We start from the raw sequence: 14,472 nt of genomic DNA, 5'->3' as shown, positions 1-14,472 counted from the left end.
CTTTATTATGCCTGTTCTTGGTTCTGACCTGCAACATGGATCACTTCCAGCCAACTGGTAAAAATTGTTTTAGGATACAGGACATGAGTGTCTAATATTCTAATAAAGAACATGGTCATTTGCATTCCTTATTTATAATGGAAATAGATGTGAAGAATGACAACTCCGTAGTCATTTTGATGACTTTAGAGAATCTAGAAAGATTTGTCTTCAGAAATGACCCCTCCTGTAGCTCCACGAATTGAATTAACTTATTATGCATTAACAATAGCTCATTACATGCTTATGAGGAGAAAGATAATTTAAAAGCCAATGTTATGCCTACGTTCTATCACTTTATGTTCAGAAATGTCTAAAGTTGTGCAATTCCAATTCATATATTCTATGCTGTCCTTTGATCTACAAGGAAACACTGACCTGAAAAAGAGCACTGAGCTGGGGCCATGAAGAATGGACAGTTTCCTGTACATCTGGTGCTGCATGAAGCTATTCAGTACCAAAGAACATGGATTAAGCTAAAAATAAACTAAACAGTGTGACATTATACATTCAAATCATTCTGTTGATCTCTCATGCTTACAAAGGAAAACAAAAAATGTAACAAACTTTGCAGGTATACATGCAAAACCAAAACTTACTACACAGGGTACTTTGATTTTTCTCAGACTGAGACAGGAAAAAAAAAGCTTCTTAATCAATTCACTTCACTTACTATTCTCACAATAAAACCTCAAAAACATAATGCTAAACAACCAAAATAGCATATGGTAGTTGATATGTTGTAACTACAGTTCTGAAACTGGATCTTAGTTCTATGAGCATCTTCAAACAATGCTAAAAAGGCACCATTTTTCATAGCATCATTTTAAAGGAAAATAAATGAATCAGTTAGTTTAAAATGCCATGAAGCAACACTTCTTCCTGTACACACTATACTTTGAAAACAGTTTCCTCTTCTCACTTTTTTTCTTGTGTGTTTTTTTTTCTCCCACAAAAATGAAATATTCACTCTATAGAACATCTCCTAGAAAGTGTACTTAAATGTATAGGCATATATCTCAAATGTCTTCATGAATTCTTCTAAAGCTAGTAAAATAATGTCCAAAGTAAAACTGAAAAATACTTGGAGATGAGTTATACAGAGCCCCCAAAAGTGACAGTTCCAGTGGTACCACACAAGAAGATCTGTACAGTGATACCTCTTGTTTACATTTAGTCAGTTCCCATGTCTTTTTGCCATGCTACTGTAGAGGATGCAAAAGTATTGTTTACTTCCAGTTATGTATCAATCTATATGGTTGTTTATATGCAATAATGCAAGTGTGCTCAACCCTGCCATTTTCACTGGTTTTTTATTTTGTATCCAAATTTATACAGTGCTCTTTGTCTACCTGGATTTAGTGAAAATAGCATTTGTAATGTTGTTTGTTTATCTTTACTGTTAACATCTCTTCATTTGATTCCTTCGGAGAGCCATGTAATTAAATTCCAGACACAAAAAAAAGCTATGAGGGCTGCTCTGAAAGTAATGCCTCCTACTTTATGATGTTGGCCCATGACATCAGAGACAGATGTCGGTGGTATGAAAGGTGGAACTTTCTTGTTCATGGGAACATTTTGTTCCCATGTGAGAAAGGACAACAGACAGGCAGTCTGACAGAATGACACATTCCATGGAAGTGTGGATGAAGCAAAGCTTGTAACTTGCCAGTACTGTCCTGATAAGTGCAGGTAAATGCTTTAAGGCAGCCATACCTCTAAAATGAATATTTGAAAGCTTCTACTGGCTGTTTTTGTGTTTAGAAAATCGCACCTGCAGGCCAACAACAAAAATGGAGTGAAGGGGACAGGGCAACCATGCTAGCTTCTCAAGCTAAGAAAACTTAAGTGTTTCTGTCTTCCTTGCTTTAATACGTGAGCAGAGAAGGGCAATGACTTCTGACCAAAGCAGCAGGGCAGTGCCCAGGCAGCAGCAAGGCAAGGCTTGCAGGCTGCAGCAAGGCTTGGATGCACCAGCTGTGCCCTCCCCGCACCACAACCATTGGTCTCTTCCCTATCAGCCCTTACTAAAACCACCATTTGCCCTATTTAACAATAAATAGAGGGAACTCAGCTCCCAGGAAAGCACTCAGTTTTGAGGGATCAGTTGACTCATCAGTCTTGTAAAGTCATTTCAGGCCTCGGCCAGATTCTTCCCTGAGGACTTTACCAAGGCAGGACAAGCAGCAGCTGTTTCAGACCTAAATTCAGTCCTAACAGAACAATGCCCAGTAGGTGAGTAGGTTGTCTTAGTTTTAATTCCCATCCAGTGAAGTTCACCATTTCTTCCTCAATCACACTAGTCTGAGACTACTTTTCTTGCATGACTGATACTCATTGCATTATTACTTAAAGTCATTTAAAAACACAACATACGCAGCAAAAAAAGGCTGAAATAATCACTGCTGGCACTGCTCAGACTCACATCAGGACACTGCAGGAAAGCCCAGCCTGCTATTTGGCTTGTGCTTTGATTTTCACTGACTTTCTTTGGACTTGTTTTGCATCAGTACACAACCTTGGTAATATGAAAACAAGGCAGATAGGCAAATTTATGAATATACATCTGCAGAAAGCCTTTGTATATACTGCAAATGCAGTTTCAATACAGAGTTCTGGGTTACAGCTAAATAGATGAAAACTGTCCCCAATGAAAACCTACGTGCATCTCCAGTCTATAACATTTAAAAATAAAATGACTAAACCTGAACTCCCAATCTAATTTTTCTTATCTTTCGTTATTCAATCTCTCATCAAGCAATTATTTCAAGCCCATGGGTTTTTTTTTTCCCTCAGGCCCACAGATCTGCTACAGTAAAATAAAAAATTAAAAGAATCAGAGATGAACATTTAAACATGGAAATCTACAAGCATGTGTACACTTAGATGAATGGCACAGGAAAAGTCAGCCACTGATTACAACTTAAATTTTTCGGTACTTGAGAGGTCCACGCCTTCAGTATAGCTTTCATCACCTCTCTGAAAAATGCCGTACGCCACTGCTACTGAAGTGAAAATATAAACATCCTGAGCATGTTCCAACACTCCTCCTTCACTAGGAAGATATTCAACAACTCAGATCCTCCTTAGTATTCATAGCTCATGGTACAGCACTGTGTTCTCTCACCTTTAGGCCAGACATTGCTCACCCGAAGCCCGTCACACAAAGAGACGGGGTAGCAAAGTACTGGAAGAAAATGACTTATTCTTCCCACTTTACTGATGAAGAACAGAGACTGAGTGAACAACACAGAGCTCAGCCACAGAGCAAAGTGCAAAAAAACACAAGTTCTCAGATCCCTCTAGAACCATGCACTAATAATCTTCTGAGGGACAGAGAGGAAATTTCACAGGCGGGCTTTCACAAATGGATACCTTCCAACCTCAGCTATTCTATGATCCTATGGAAGTCATGAATTTTACACACAACCCAGGACAAAAACAACACACATTATGTTTATTTTCTGTTGCACTCTCTCTGGGTGCATTTGCTCTATTTTATCATCACATGACAAGCTACCAGCAATGATTTTCTATTGCAAAGAAAGAAAAGTAGTGCGTATAACTTTTTTTGGTTGTTTTTTAAATATCCATTCCTCTCTCTTCCATAGCAACATTTTCTGCATTAAAACACTATTTCAGCGTTTGTAAATAACTCATTTTTCCTTCCTCTTTTTCCACATACAGTCACATCTGAAATGACAAAATCTGTGAATCTCACCAAAAAGAAATAAGCTTGCTCCCAGAATGATATCTTTCAGTCCATAATTTTTCCTACTTGGTCTAATGACTTTCCAGTCAGAAAATCAGATTCCTTAGCTATGAAATGAAATCCATACACTGTTTTAATACAAACTTCAATCCTCTGAATTATAGCTAAAATCTGTTGAAATAACGCACCTTTGGTGACAGCAATAGAGAAAATTTCACTAAGCCAGCTTTAAAATGACTCAAAGCTAAATGAAACTAATTTTCACTTTGAATCTGATCTTGACATGGACAAATCATTTTGTTTGGTATATACATTTTGTATAATGCACGCATGCTTTTTCCCTACTGTGACTAAAGAAAAAAAATTTGTATTCCATTCATAAAGAGACTTAGAGGCATTGCATCTTTAACAGGAAAAAAAATTCAATGTGATAATTTGAATATGTGTATTTATCTGTCTCAAGCCAGTATAAAATAAAAATTTCTGCAAGAGGGGATGATGAGAAACACAATGCTTTATAGTTAAGGGATTTGACACTACATGAGATTTAGGTCAGTCTTACATGGTTTAGACTTCTTTCTCTGCAGTTTATGGAGCCCATAAAGATAAGGCTTCCAAGTAGGAAGAAAGAATATTCTAAAACCAGTTACTCGTACAAGGCATGGCTATTCTCAACCTCACAAAATGGATGTGGGAAACCTACATATACAAACAAAAAAAAAAACTGGCTGCTGACTAAATGGCAAAGGCAAAAAGAGGAAAAAAAGTGATACACCAAGTATATTCAGCTGCATGTTTCTGCTGATGATCCACCCTGCAGAGCATGTTGCACGCCATTTGCTTTGCTCCAGGTGGGTGAATCCTGGAGCGAGAGAGGCACAGAAGCCCGTGCACAATCATTTTTCTCTTCCATTGCTCTCTCTCAGTGTACATTATTGCCTCTTTATGCTATCCCAGTGCTGTTATCTCAGATGCAACAATACATGAATCAAACTCAGAAAAGTCACTGTGGGAAATTTTTCATAAGCCGGGTAGCCATGCTATATCCCTGTCTTAAGCAAGACAGGTTAACTAGATAAGCAAATAAGTAATTTGTAATAATATGCAACTGTTCATCACAAACACAGGTGCAAATTGAAAAAGAAAGGGGATAATTAACTCACAGTCATTATAAGAGAAAACATATCTAGTTGTTGCATTTATGTTTTTGTATACTAATACAAACATCTAAGGGAAAGGAAACCTGATTTTTCTTAGTGCAGCTCATGTTTTAAGGCCAGCTACTTAAGTCAGTAGGCTTTCATACTGAATTATTAAGACTGAGCCAAATTAACAGTTATTCAGAAAAGAAAACGACATCAAAAAATATTCTGTGATGGAAGGAACCACGTCTGGTGCACTTGAGCTGCATAAAATCTGTTCAACTGTACAGTTCAATAAAATCCAAACAAAATTACAGCTTGCAAATCAGGTATCACTGCAGGCCTTTGAGAAGATATTTCTATTACGAGATTTCTTGTTTCATTAGAACGGCTCAAGGAAGCAAGAAACATGATTAAGTCAAGCCCTGAATCACTGTAATACAGATACATCTCGATCACAAAATTCTATTTGAAAGTCATTTTAATATTCACTTTTAAAAGAATCCTGAGAACTGAATTTACCTAAGAAAATGGTTGATGATCATGAGCTAACTTCGTAAATACCTGCACAAAGGAGGACACTTAATCGTTTTGTTGAGACCACTAAGGAGGACACCGAAGGAAGAGGTCAGGAATTACCTAGCTGACAACAGTCTCCAATATTACAATAAGTTGTAAAAAAAAACAATAATGATAATTCTTCAAATACATGAGTACTTATTGGATAGAAAGCATCAATATATGGTTTCAAGTTGCTCTTACAAGGTGTAAGTACAGCTGGACAAAACAAAATAGAAAAAGTCAAAATTCCAATTCAAAAGGAGCACAGAGAGTACAGGGATATCATAACAATAAACATGTTTCTTTTCAATAAAGGGGTATGAAAAGCAGATGAGAAATCACTGCCATCCTAATACGTAAAGGCACTGTAAGTTCACCAACAGGATCCTTCAAATCTCCCATATTTTTCCTCTTTCCCAGTGCCCTTTTCTCTTTTCATGTGCCCAGAACTACTGGCATATGTCCTGGCTCTGCACAGCCTTCAGCGCATGGCAGCATTCCTCTTAATTTCATCTGATCTTGGGCATCTGCCCGTTTTCCTGCCATTTCAAATTGTTCTTACCCAAAATGAAATAAACACCACTGAGGAGTCTTCTCTCACTTGCCCCTGAGAAATAAATCCCTTCTGCCAGATACATGCAGCTTCTCTCTGCTAATTACTCCAAAAATTGGACAGAGTTTCTACCTGTCAATTATTCCTCTTTAGAGGTGACGGGCTGAAAGTAATGTCACTTCTTAGAGTCAGTAGGTGGATGAAGCTTTTGGCAGCTCTCCCAGAAACCCTTTTCTTGTTTCTGTGAGAGACATATAGATATTGCTGGGGTAAAGTTGCTAACCTACAACTGTGCTGCAAATCTCAACCCAAGAACATATGTTCTTGTGCTGTCAAGAAAAGGAAATGCAGTGAAAACATTACGTAGTGCCAACCGCCCACAAAAGATATATGGGTGCACAAGCCCAATGCACAGAGCAGAAAATTAAGATTGTTCTCATTGCTTTGCTTGAAATGTCTGTGTCATCTATAATCAGTGAAACAGTCTGAAACAAAGCACAGCCATCTCTTTTTGTTATCTGAGTAGCTTAAGAAAACAAATAGTACTGAGTAGTTGTTATAGTTCAAATAATCTAAATGTATTTCAAAAATTCGATGTTAGTACTTTCACAAGAGATAGATACTTTCAATGTAGAGAAAATAATGAATTTTAGAATAACAATACAAATAAATTTACTGCTAGTACTGGGATATGAAAGAATTATTAATATCAATTACTAAAAGAAGTAAAATTCACTGATATATCTTGATTCACATGAAGAAATCAAGATGCTGGCAACACAAAAAACATACAAATTCACTCAGTATTAATTCATAACATATGGTGTACAAGCAATTATTACTCAATTGCAGTTGTTTACTGCATCTTATCTATTAAAAATAACCTACTCAGCAATCTGTTCTATTTGAAGGACTGATGTATACATTATGTAAAATAAAAGGCCAGTAAAACAATTACCAGTATCTGCTGTGCTAACAAATGTACATTAGTTCTCCACCATTTTCCTGATTTAATGTTCTTTTGTTGCTAGCTTCCCATCACAACATGAGATCACATATATTCCTTTCCATTTTGGTCATCATGCTTCAGTAGACATCAAATATTTTCATGAAAATCGAGAGCAAGTACATAATGAACAACTAATGATGCAAGAACACGAGTGTGAAAGATCAGCTGCTGTTCAATTCTCTCCAATTTCTGCTAACTTCACATACTAAAAGAAATCTGATTATGCTATGTATGGCTCTCCAATATCTGTGCTAGTAGAGTAATGAAGTGCAGTTTCATTATCATTTCAGAAAAATTAACTGAAAATAGTAACACTTCGAAGGGATGAGATTATCGCTTTTCTTCTCCAAATCAGAATACTATAAAATACTTTCAAAACAACACATACTCATGTGGCACATCAGCACAAGTGAAAATATGCCTTTACCTACCTGAAATTCTGATCAAGGAGAAACCTACAGACACCACGTTAAACAGAAACCTTTGTAAGAATGTGGGCCTCAATGCCTTGTTTTTGAAATAATCAAAAGCCCTTGGAAGATAGCTCAGTTCATTAGCAGTACGTAAAGACTTCTTTATCTGGAGTTTGGAAGTCCTGGCTGCACGTTCTTGAGTTGTGTTTATATTATAGCTATCATAAGCTACTTCTTTTCTGACAGGATTTTGGGCTGTGCAGTCAGAATGGCAACCCAAAGTGCAACTTTCTATAGAAATGATTCACTGGAATTATTTTTTTCTTTAAAGTTTCTTCTTAAACTTCTTAAGCTAAAAAAGACTGCAGGCAGAGATACTGAACCCAGGAAGCAAATAATAGGCATAAAGTAAACTGTTTTAGTTTTAATAGCGTTAACAAAGAGAAATAGCATTTGTAATATTTGTTTTGCATTACTTGACTTGGAAAATGAAAGTGAGCATTGATATGCCAGAAAGACAGGGCCAGACTAGCTGTAGGCATGCAGATTATTCACTGATATCAGAACCGCTGCAGAGATCAGTAGAAATCATTATAGACACCGTCTATCTTCAGCCAAAGAAAATGTGTGACGGTATTTAGGTCCTATTTGGCAGAATCAGGAGTAATCAGAGCTTCAATGTCAATTAATGGCAAAATCAAACATTTGAAATGCCTACTGTGGGTATCACTATGGGCTTCCTCAAAAGGTACCCATGCAACTGGCACAGTGTTCTGCTGACAGTGTGGTTGGACAAGGCCTGAAAATAAAGGTTTACCCATTAAGAGGAGGACAGAAAGATTCAAAATGTATGTATATTTCACATTATTTATTGAATGAAGAGGGGTAAAGAAGTGTACCAAAATATACCTTTCTGTCATGTGTAGTGGGTACACCAGAGGTGTTCTGCTTGAGAAAGCCTGCTGTTGTGGACCACCTTGTAGGGTTTTTCCGTGAAGGCTCTTCTGAAGAAAAATTTGTATCACTTACAGATGTTGAGAGGCCAATCAGTGCAGGGTCACTACTCCGCCGTACATGAAGAGGCATATCTGAAGAAAGAAACAGACAGTAAATAAACACTTACTAGATTTAAAATGTTTTCCACATCAGAATTTTTTTTTCAAGCTCTGGATGGGTGGTTTTGGCCGAATGTGATACTGTAGAGTAAGCAGCTATTGACCTCAGTATAGTTCCTCAAGGACAAGGTCTGTTGCTTTTAAAACCAGTCTCACTGCTTGACCGCATGAGAAGAAAATAAGGGACAAACAAAACTCTTAACCTAGTACAGCTCTTTGGTTTGATAAGTACAAAAATGGTATCACTACCACCTGTTGGTTGCTGTGTAAAACATAAAAACCACCTAACCTTGAACAACTGACTGAAGTAACACAAAGAGCAAGTAGACAAACAGTGTCATTCCAAAACCAGGAATGGACTCAAACTACATTTCTGCATCAACATGCTTGTTGTGTGGGCACTGCCAGCCAGAATGAGCAAGAGGTGGCAGAGCAGCCTTTCTGCAGGGAAAGGCTGCCTCCTCTCCTTTGGAAGCATTCATTCTGTTCTTTTCTCAGAACACAAGGAGGTGATCGGTTTCTGCTCTGCATTCTTCCTTCTTCTGATAGCTGAAACAAAATTTGTGCCGATTTAGCCCATTTCCCTTAGCTTTCCAACTAGTATAACTGACAGGAGAAAAAGATTTTGTTAGTAATAAACAATGCAACAGGCAGGTAGACAGAAAAAGAAAGGGATTTGTAACATATGTGGAGGTCAAAGTTTTGGAAACTCTGATGACGCATTAGCGTCTCTTGAAATACAAATTCGTTTTTCCAATTTCATTTATTATCCTACAATAAATATCCACACATATGTAGTGTCTGTGCCCAAACAGAAGTTTCACTACCTGTATTTGTGATCTTTTAGCACTCTCCCTATCAGCACCAAAAAGGAGGTGAGGTGATTTATCAGTTTTATTTCTCTTTACTGCTGACTGAGAATCTTGAATGCAAAGCAAAAAAAAGGTGAAAACTATGGCAATATAAAGCAGCAGGGAACTGGGAAAGGCACAACAGCCAACATCTGAGAATGATAACCAGGACTATTTTTCAGTGCCATGATCAAACATTTCCTGGAGAAGCTGAAGGCTCATGTCGCTCAGTACCAGCAGAAAACACAGTGGCAGCAGTCTGGAAAGTGACTAGTCTTAAGCTTTACCATGCTTTTATATTAAAGCTTCATACAACAATATTAAAATACAAAATCTTATTTTACACAGCATTGTAGAGACACAGAGAAATATGGTCGATCATGCCACAGAAAAAAAGAAAAACATGCATAGCTGGGGTTTTTTGGAAGAATTAGGAATCATGCTGCTGAGATATGCACAAGTGGTACATGGCAAAACATGAGAACAGTTGTTCTATTTCAAGTCAAACCTAGTAATCAAGGATAACAGAGGATTAATTAGTGTTTTTTCCCACAAATACTGTATTACTTCCACTTCCTCTGAATTTTTTTTTCATTTTCATTACAAAGATGTTCACAACAGTTAATTTCCAGCAAAGAATTCTGTTTTATAAATACACATATAAGAGTATAATGCAACAAGGAGTAAATAAAATAATATTTCAGGAAAGATCACGTTAATTATGCAGAAAATTAGTTATATATATAAGTCAACTTCTACTTACAGTTTGATTACTCAGTCTATACTAATAAAACTCATAATTGAGAGTTTTTCTTTGATTGCTTTGTCTTCAACTACTTCAAGTTTCATGAAGCAGCTGAAGGCAAAGGTGCTCATTTCCTCCTAGATAGTAAACATAATAAAAGTACACTATCAAATCACCAGAGATCTATATAACAAAGGTGCCACAGCTGCGGTGACTGGCAACAGCAGCACAGAGCATAATGAAGTGACCCATTAACAGCAGTGGCTGTGCTTCTGGCTTAGCTCCGAACATGCACTCTCATTTATTGGATTAGCCTGGTCAAGAAAGAAGGTCTGTACTATGAGTGTGCCACTTAAGAAAAATACCAATCTATATTTGTTCCAAGCAGTAGCCCATGCATATTATCCTGCTTGCCTTAGCTACCCACCCTACAACAGGGAACTATAATTTTCAAACATGAGTTCACTTACTCCTTATGCTCCTACATCTATATATATAAGCACAGCGAATGCAAAATGTTCTTCTGTTTTACACTCTTTCTTCAAATTACTTAACAAAAGTTCAGTTCAGTGAACTTCTGTAAGAAGAGAAGCTGAATTCCCAACCAAGAAATAAAGGAAGAAAATGGAAGTCAATAATTCTGGAGAAGAGAGACAAATTCTGACTGCATTGGTTTTTTCTTTGTAGCTGAAACACCAGAGTTTGAATCATGTTAATTGTCAGAGACTTTTCACAATACATAAAGTTGACTATGCAACAGATTTCCCAAATATTAATGTTCTAAAGAAAACACTAATCAGAAGATTTTCTCTAAAAAATCTCTTTGCTAATGAGCTGTTTAGTATGGCCCATTTCATTTTATTAAGGGTAGCTGTTGATGTATTGAGGCATTTATCAAACACTTTTCTAAAAAGTGAATTCTGTCAATACAAAGATACAGCTTGATCAATTCTAGTCATTCCTTATGAAAACAGTTTCATACATAAGGAAATGTGACTTATATTACCAAACAAACTTCACAATTAAGTGATTTATAAAATATGTGTGTTCTACCTCTATGCATTTCCAGTGTGAAACTATAAATTTACAGATGGTAATTTTTATTAATTTTTTGGAATGACAGAAACACAAAGAGCTTTAGTGTTTGTTCCTTGGCAATGGACAATACCTCACCAGGTATTAATCCAGGAATTAAATCTTACTCATGCTGTGTTAACCACAAGTTGTAAATATCCTGTAAATCTCCTGTATTCTTCAATTCTAATTCTGACAGGCTGCTCAAGTGCAGTTTCTATACTGTCTGTTTACAACAATAAAACAGCACATACAGAACAGATTTTTCTACCAGTATACTGCTGGTTGCAATCTGGTTTACTTAAATTTATAGATTTGAAGAGGATATCCTTTAAAATATTAGAAGACAAATCAAAGGAAAAGAACTTAATAATTAAACCACTAGATGAAGTATGTATGGGACCAATGCAATGTCACTGATTTCAGGATGATGGCTGATACCGTTTGAAGTCTGTGGTTTCTTTGAAGAGTGGATAAAACAGCAATGAACTCTAATCACAAGGCTTCAAATTCTCTGTGGCACTAATGCACTGTAAATATTGATTTGCTTCTGCAGCTAAGGTGCCTTTTAAATAAGCACTTGAAACAGTAAATCTAATAATGAATTACAGGAAGTTTTACAAGTCTAAGAATTAAGGAAAAATTAAATTAAAAATCATGAAAGTCACCACTAACTCAGTTCTTGAGCCAGATTCAAGGACTTTAAATATTCAGCAACAAGTCCAACACTGGAACTTGAGAAAGAATTATGTGTGACAGAGAATCCCATTAAGTTATGTACACGGCCACAGCTATGTTAGAAAATGGTTATTTGTAGGATAAATCCAAGCTGGGTAACAAAATGCTCACATTCATAATCATGAAACTCTGACTGGAAGTCTCATTTTATTAAAAGCAACAGCAGTTTCACTATAAATTATAAAAACAGTCAATGTACATTTTATAACCATCTTTAAATGCTAGGAACACAGAGCTGTACCTTCACTTCCTGCCAGCAATTCCATTTTTATTTTAAAAGGGTCATCACCTTTTCTGATTTTCAAATAAGAATACGAGCAAAAGCATGAGAGGATCTGGCAAATTTCATCCATAAAGCCATATGCTTCATTTCGCCTGCAACCATGAACTGCAAAGGCTGGTGGTCTTTCAGTGCACAGCTAATATATATGTTCCCTCACCAATTTCCTCTCAGAAATGACTGGGGAAATATTTATATATACATATGGATGGATGGATACAGCATAGTCAAGACAATTTTACACCGTGAGGATTTCTGAAACTGATATTTCAGCTCCTCACTACCGCGGCAGTTTGCAGCTCGGCATGTAGTGAGTTTAAGACACTGATATAAAAAACAGACTTAAGGCTGTTTCTGGCCACCTCACACAGGCTACCAGGCCCAAGGCTGATTAAGCAGATCTGAATAGGACTATTTTTTTTCCACACTCACATGACTTTTCTCAGGGAAAACAATGATTCAGTAAAAGCGAAAAACCTCTGCAGAAAAGAGCAGGACATCACGGACAGTTCTCAAGTTAGACAGGACTTGAAGCAAATGTGTACGTATGTACATTGTGTTGTATACACTAGACACACAGAGATCCTACCTCAGCAACAATCAACTGCCTGAGGATAGGAGACAGGGACTGAACAGCTTCCCTTCTTGTGCCATCCAGCCAATTCATCCTAGCACTCAAGTCCTCATCGTCCTTCAAGGAAAATGATTAATTAGGTCTATCCTGGGGCACTGGAGAACAGGGCTGTTTCTTTCAGCTTAAAGTACTTGAAAGTACAAGCTAAGATTTCATGAATATTTAACTGAAATATCTGACACAAATATTCAGATTAGCATGGAGTTTCACACAGCAGCACAGCTCTGAAGGCAGTGGTTTGAATTTCAGTGGGCCCAGTCCAGCTCCTCATTCCACTCTGCTGGGCACAGTGAAACACAAATATCCCTTATGACCTCTGAAACCTCAGATCCCCCAAAGCTGATCAACTTTCATTCCTGCAAGCCCCTAGAGGCAAGATGATGATAACTTCCAAAGAATACTGAGGCTGTCACAAGCTGGACTACAACTTAGGTTTTCAACACTTGTTCTCTTCAGAGTGAAGAAAACCAGTTGGAGACAAAAAAAAACCAACTGATTGTGAATTTATCTATAGGCTGTATTAAACCTAACAGCAATGAACATTAGCCAGCACTTCTCTTCAAGATTAACAAAATAGTACAAATCAGAAGTAGGCATCTTTAATTTTAAAAGAATTTTCTGTTACTAGCAATCTCACTTAAAAAAACATGTTTTCCTTTCATGTGCCACACGCAGTTATAGATTTTCCAAGGTTTTTGCACAGTGTTAAGCAATACGTAACTTTACCTTCATTCTCTATTGCTATTCATTTTTGTAACTATTATTCTGGTCATACTGTTCAGAAACCATCTAGAATAGAGTTGAAAAGTCATAATCTCCGGAAGAATGGATGACAGTAAAAAGAATGCAACCAATTCATCAAAAAAGTCTTATCACAAAGCAAAAAAGTCGTAACTGACTTAGTATCATTTTCAGTTTCTTCTAGTAAAATCTGAGTTTCCTATTTTCTCAACCATGTTTGCTCAGTGACTTTGAAATTTAAAAATAAGAACACAACATCCTGCCACAGATATTTTAATAATGAAGTAATGTTAAATTCTTATCTTGAAAGGCTTAAAATAAGTCTTCCTTCTTTCTTTAATATTCTTTCTTCTTACTTTTGAATACTGATATCCAAGAGGAAAAAGATGATTGCACCTTGAAACTCAATCTACTTAGAGATTGACTTTTAAACTAATTAGTGAAAGATCTTTAAAACTGAGATTAAAATTTAATTACTTACACTATCTCCATTTTCTTTCTCTGGGCTTTTTTTTTTTTTTTTAAATGCAAATATCTTTGCATGCCAAAAGAAAAGACAAAAATGTCAGATCTTACAAATGTTCTACTCATTTCTGTCAAAAAATTATGTTTCAGTATGTTTTAATGAGCTGCAGTCTGAGTCTTGGGGGTGCATTCATCGTGTCTTTGCTCATATCATTCTGGATTATCCTGCTACCTATTTTCACACCATTGCTAGAGATCTAGGAAAAATGTACTTACAGCCCCCAAGATGTGGCAAATTATTCTCAAATAGAACTCTGCTCACACTTCAAACATTTGTGTGACAGAAGTATCATCAACTATACTACAGCTGAAGCATTTTTGCTTATGTCAAAGAGTAAGC

The 14,472-nt window shown here is 36.6% G+C and overlaps 1 protein-coding gene across 29 annotated transcripts in view; it reads right to left on the bottom strand.

Annotated features, from left to right (window-relative positions):
* PARD3 (par-3 family cell polarity regulator) overlaps window positions 1-14,472 on the bottom strand; it is a 424,256-nt gene that overhangs the window by 252,280 nt on the left and 157,504 nt on the right. For 17 of the 29 annotated variants that reach the window (XM_052692888.1, XM_052692876.1, XM_052692889.1 and 14 more), the window contains 2 exons: window positions 8,339-8,517; window positions 8,148-8,228 (listed from right to left, as the gene is read on the bottom strand). In XM_052692888.1, the coding sequence (XP_052548848.1) occupies window positions 8,148-8,228; window positions 8,339-8,517 (260 nt within the window). The remainder of the gene's footprint in view (window positions 1-8,147; window positions 8,229-8,338; window positions 8,518-14,472) is intronic. The other 12 variants (XM_052692874.1, XM_052692895.1, XM_052692880.1 and 9 more) reach the window with 1 other exon arrangement.

This window comes from Tympanuchus pallidicinctus, unplaced genomic scaffold (assembly GCF_026119805.1).
Source record: "Tympanuchus pallidicinctus isolate F22 unplaced genomic scaffold, pur_lepc_1.0 scaffold3, whole genome shotgun sequence".
In the NCBI taxonomy this organism is placed as follows: Eukaryota; Metazoa; Chordata; class Aves; order Galliformes; family Phasianidae; genus Tympanuchus; species Tympanuchus pallidicinctus.
The sequence above is the reverse complement of the archived record's forward strand: the minus strand, read 5'-3'. Positions and strand labels throughout refer to the sequence as shown.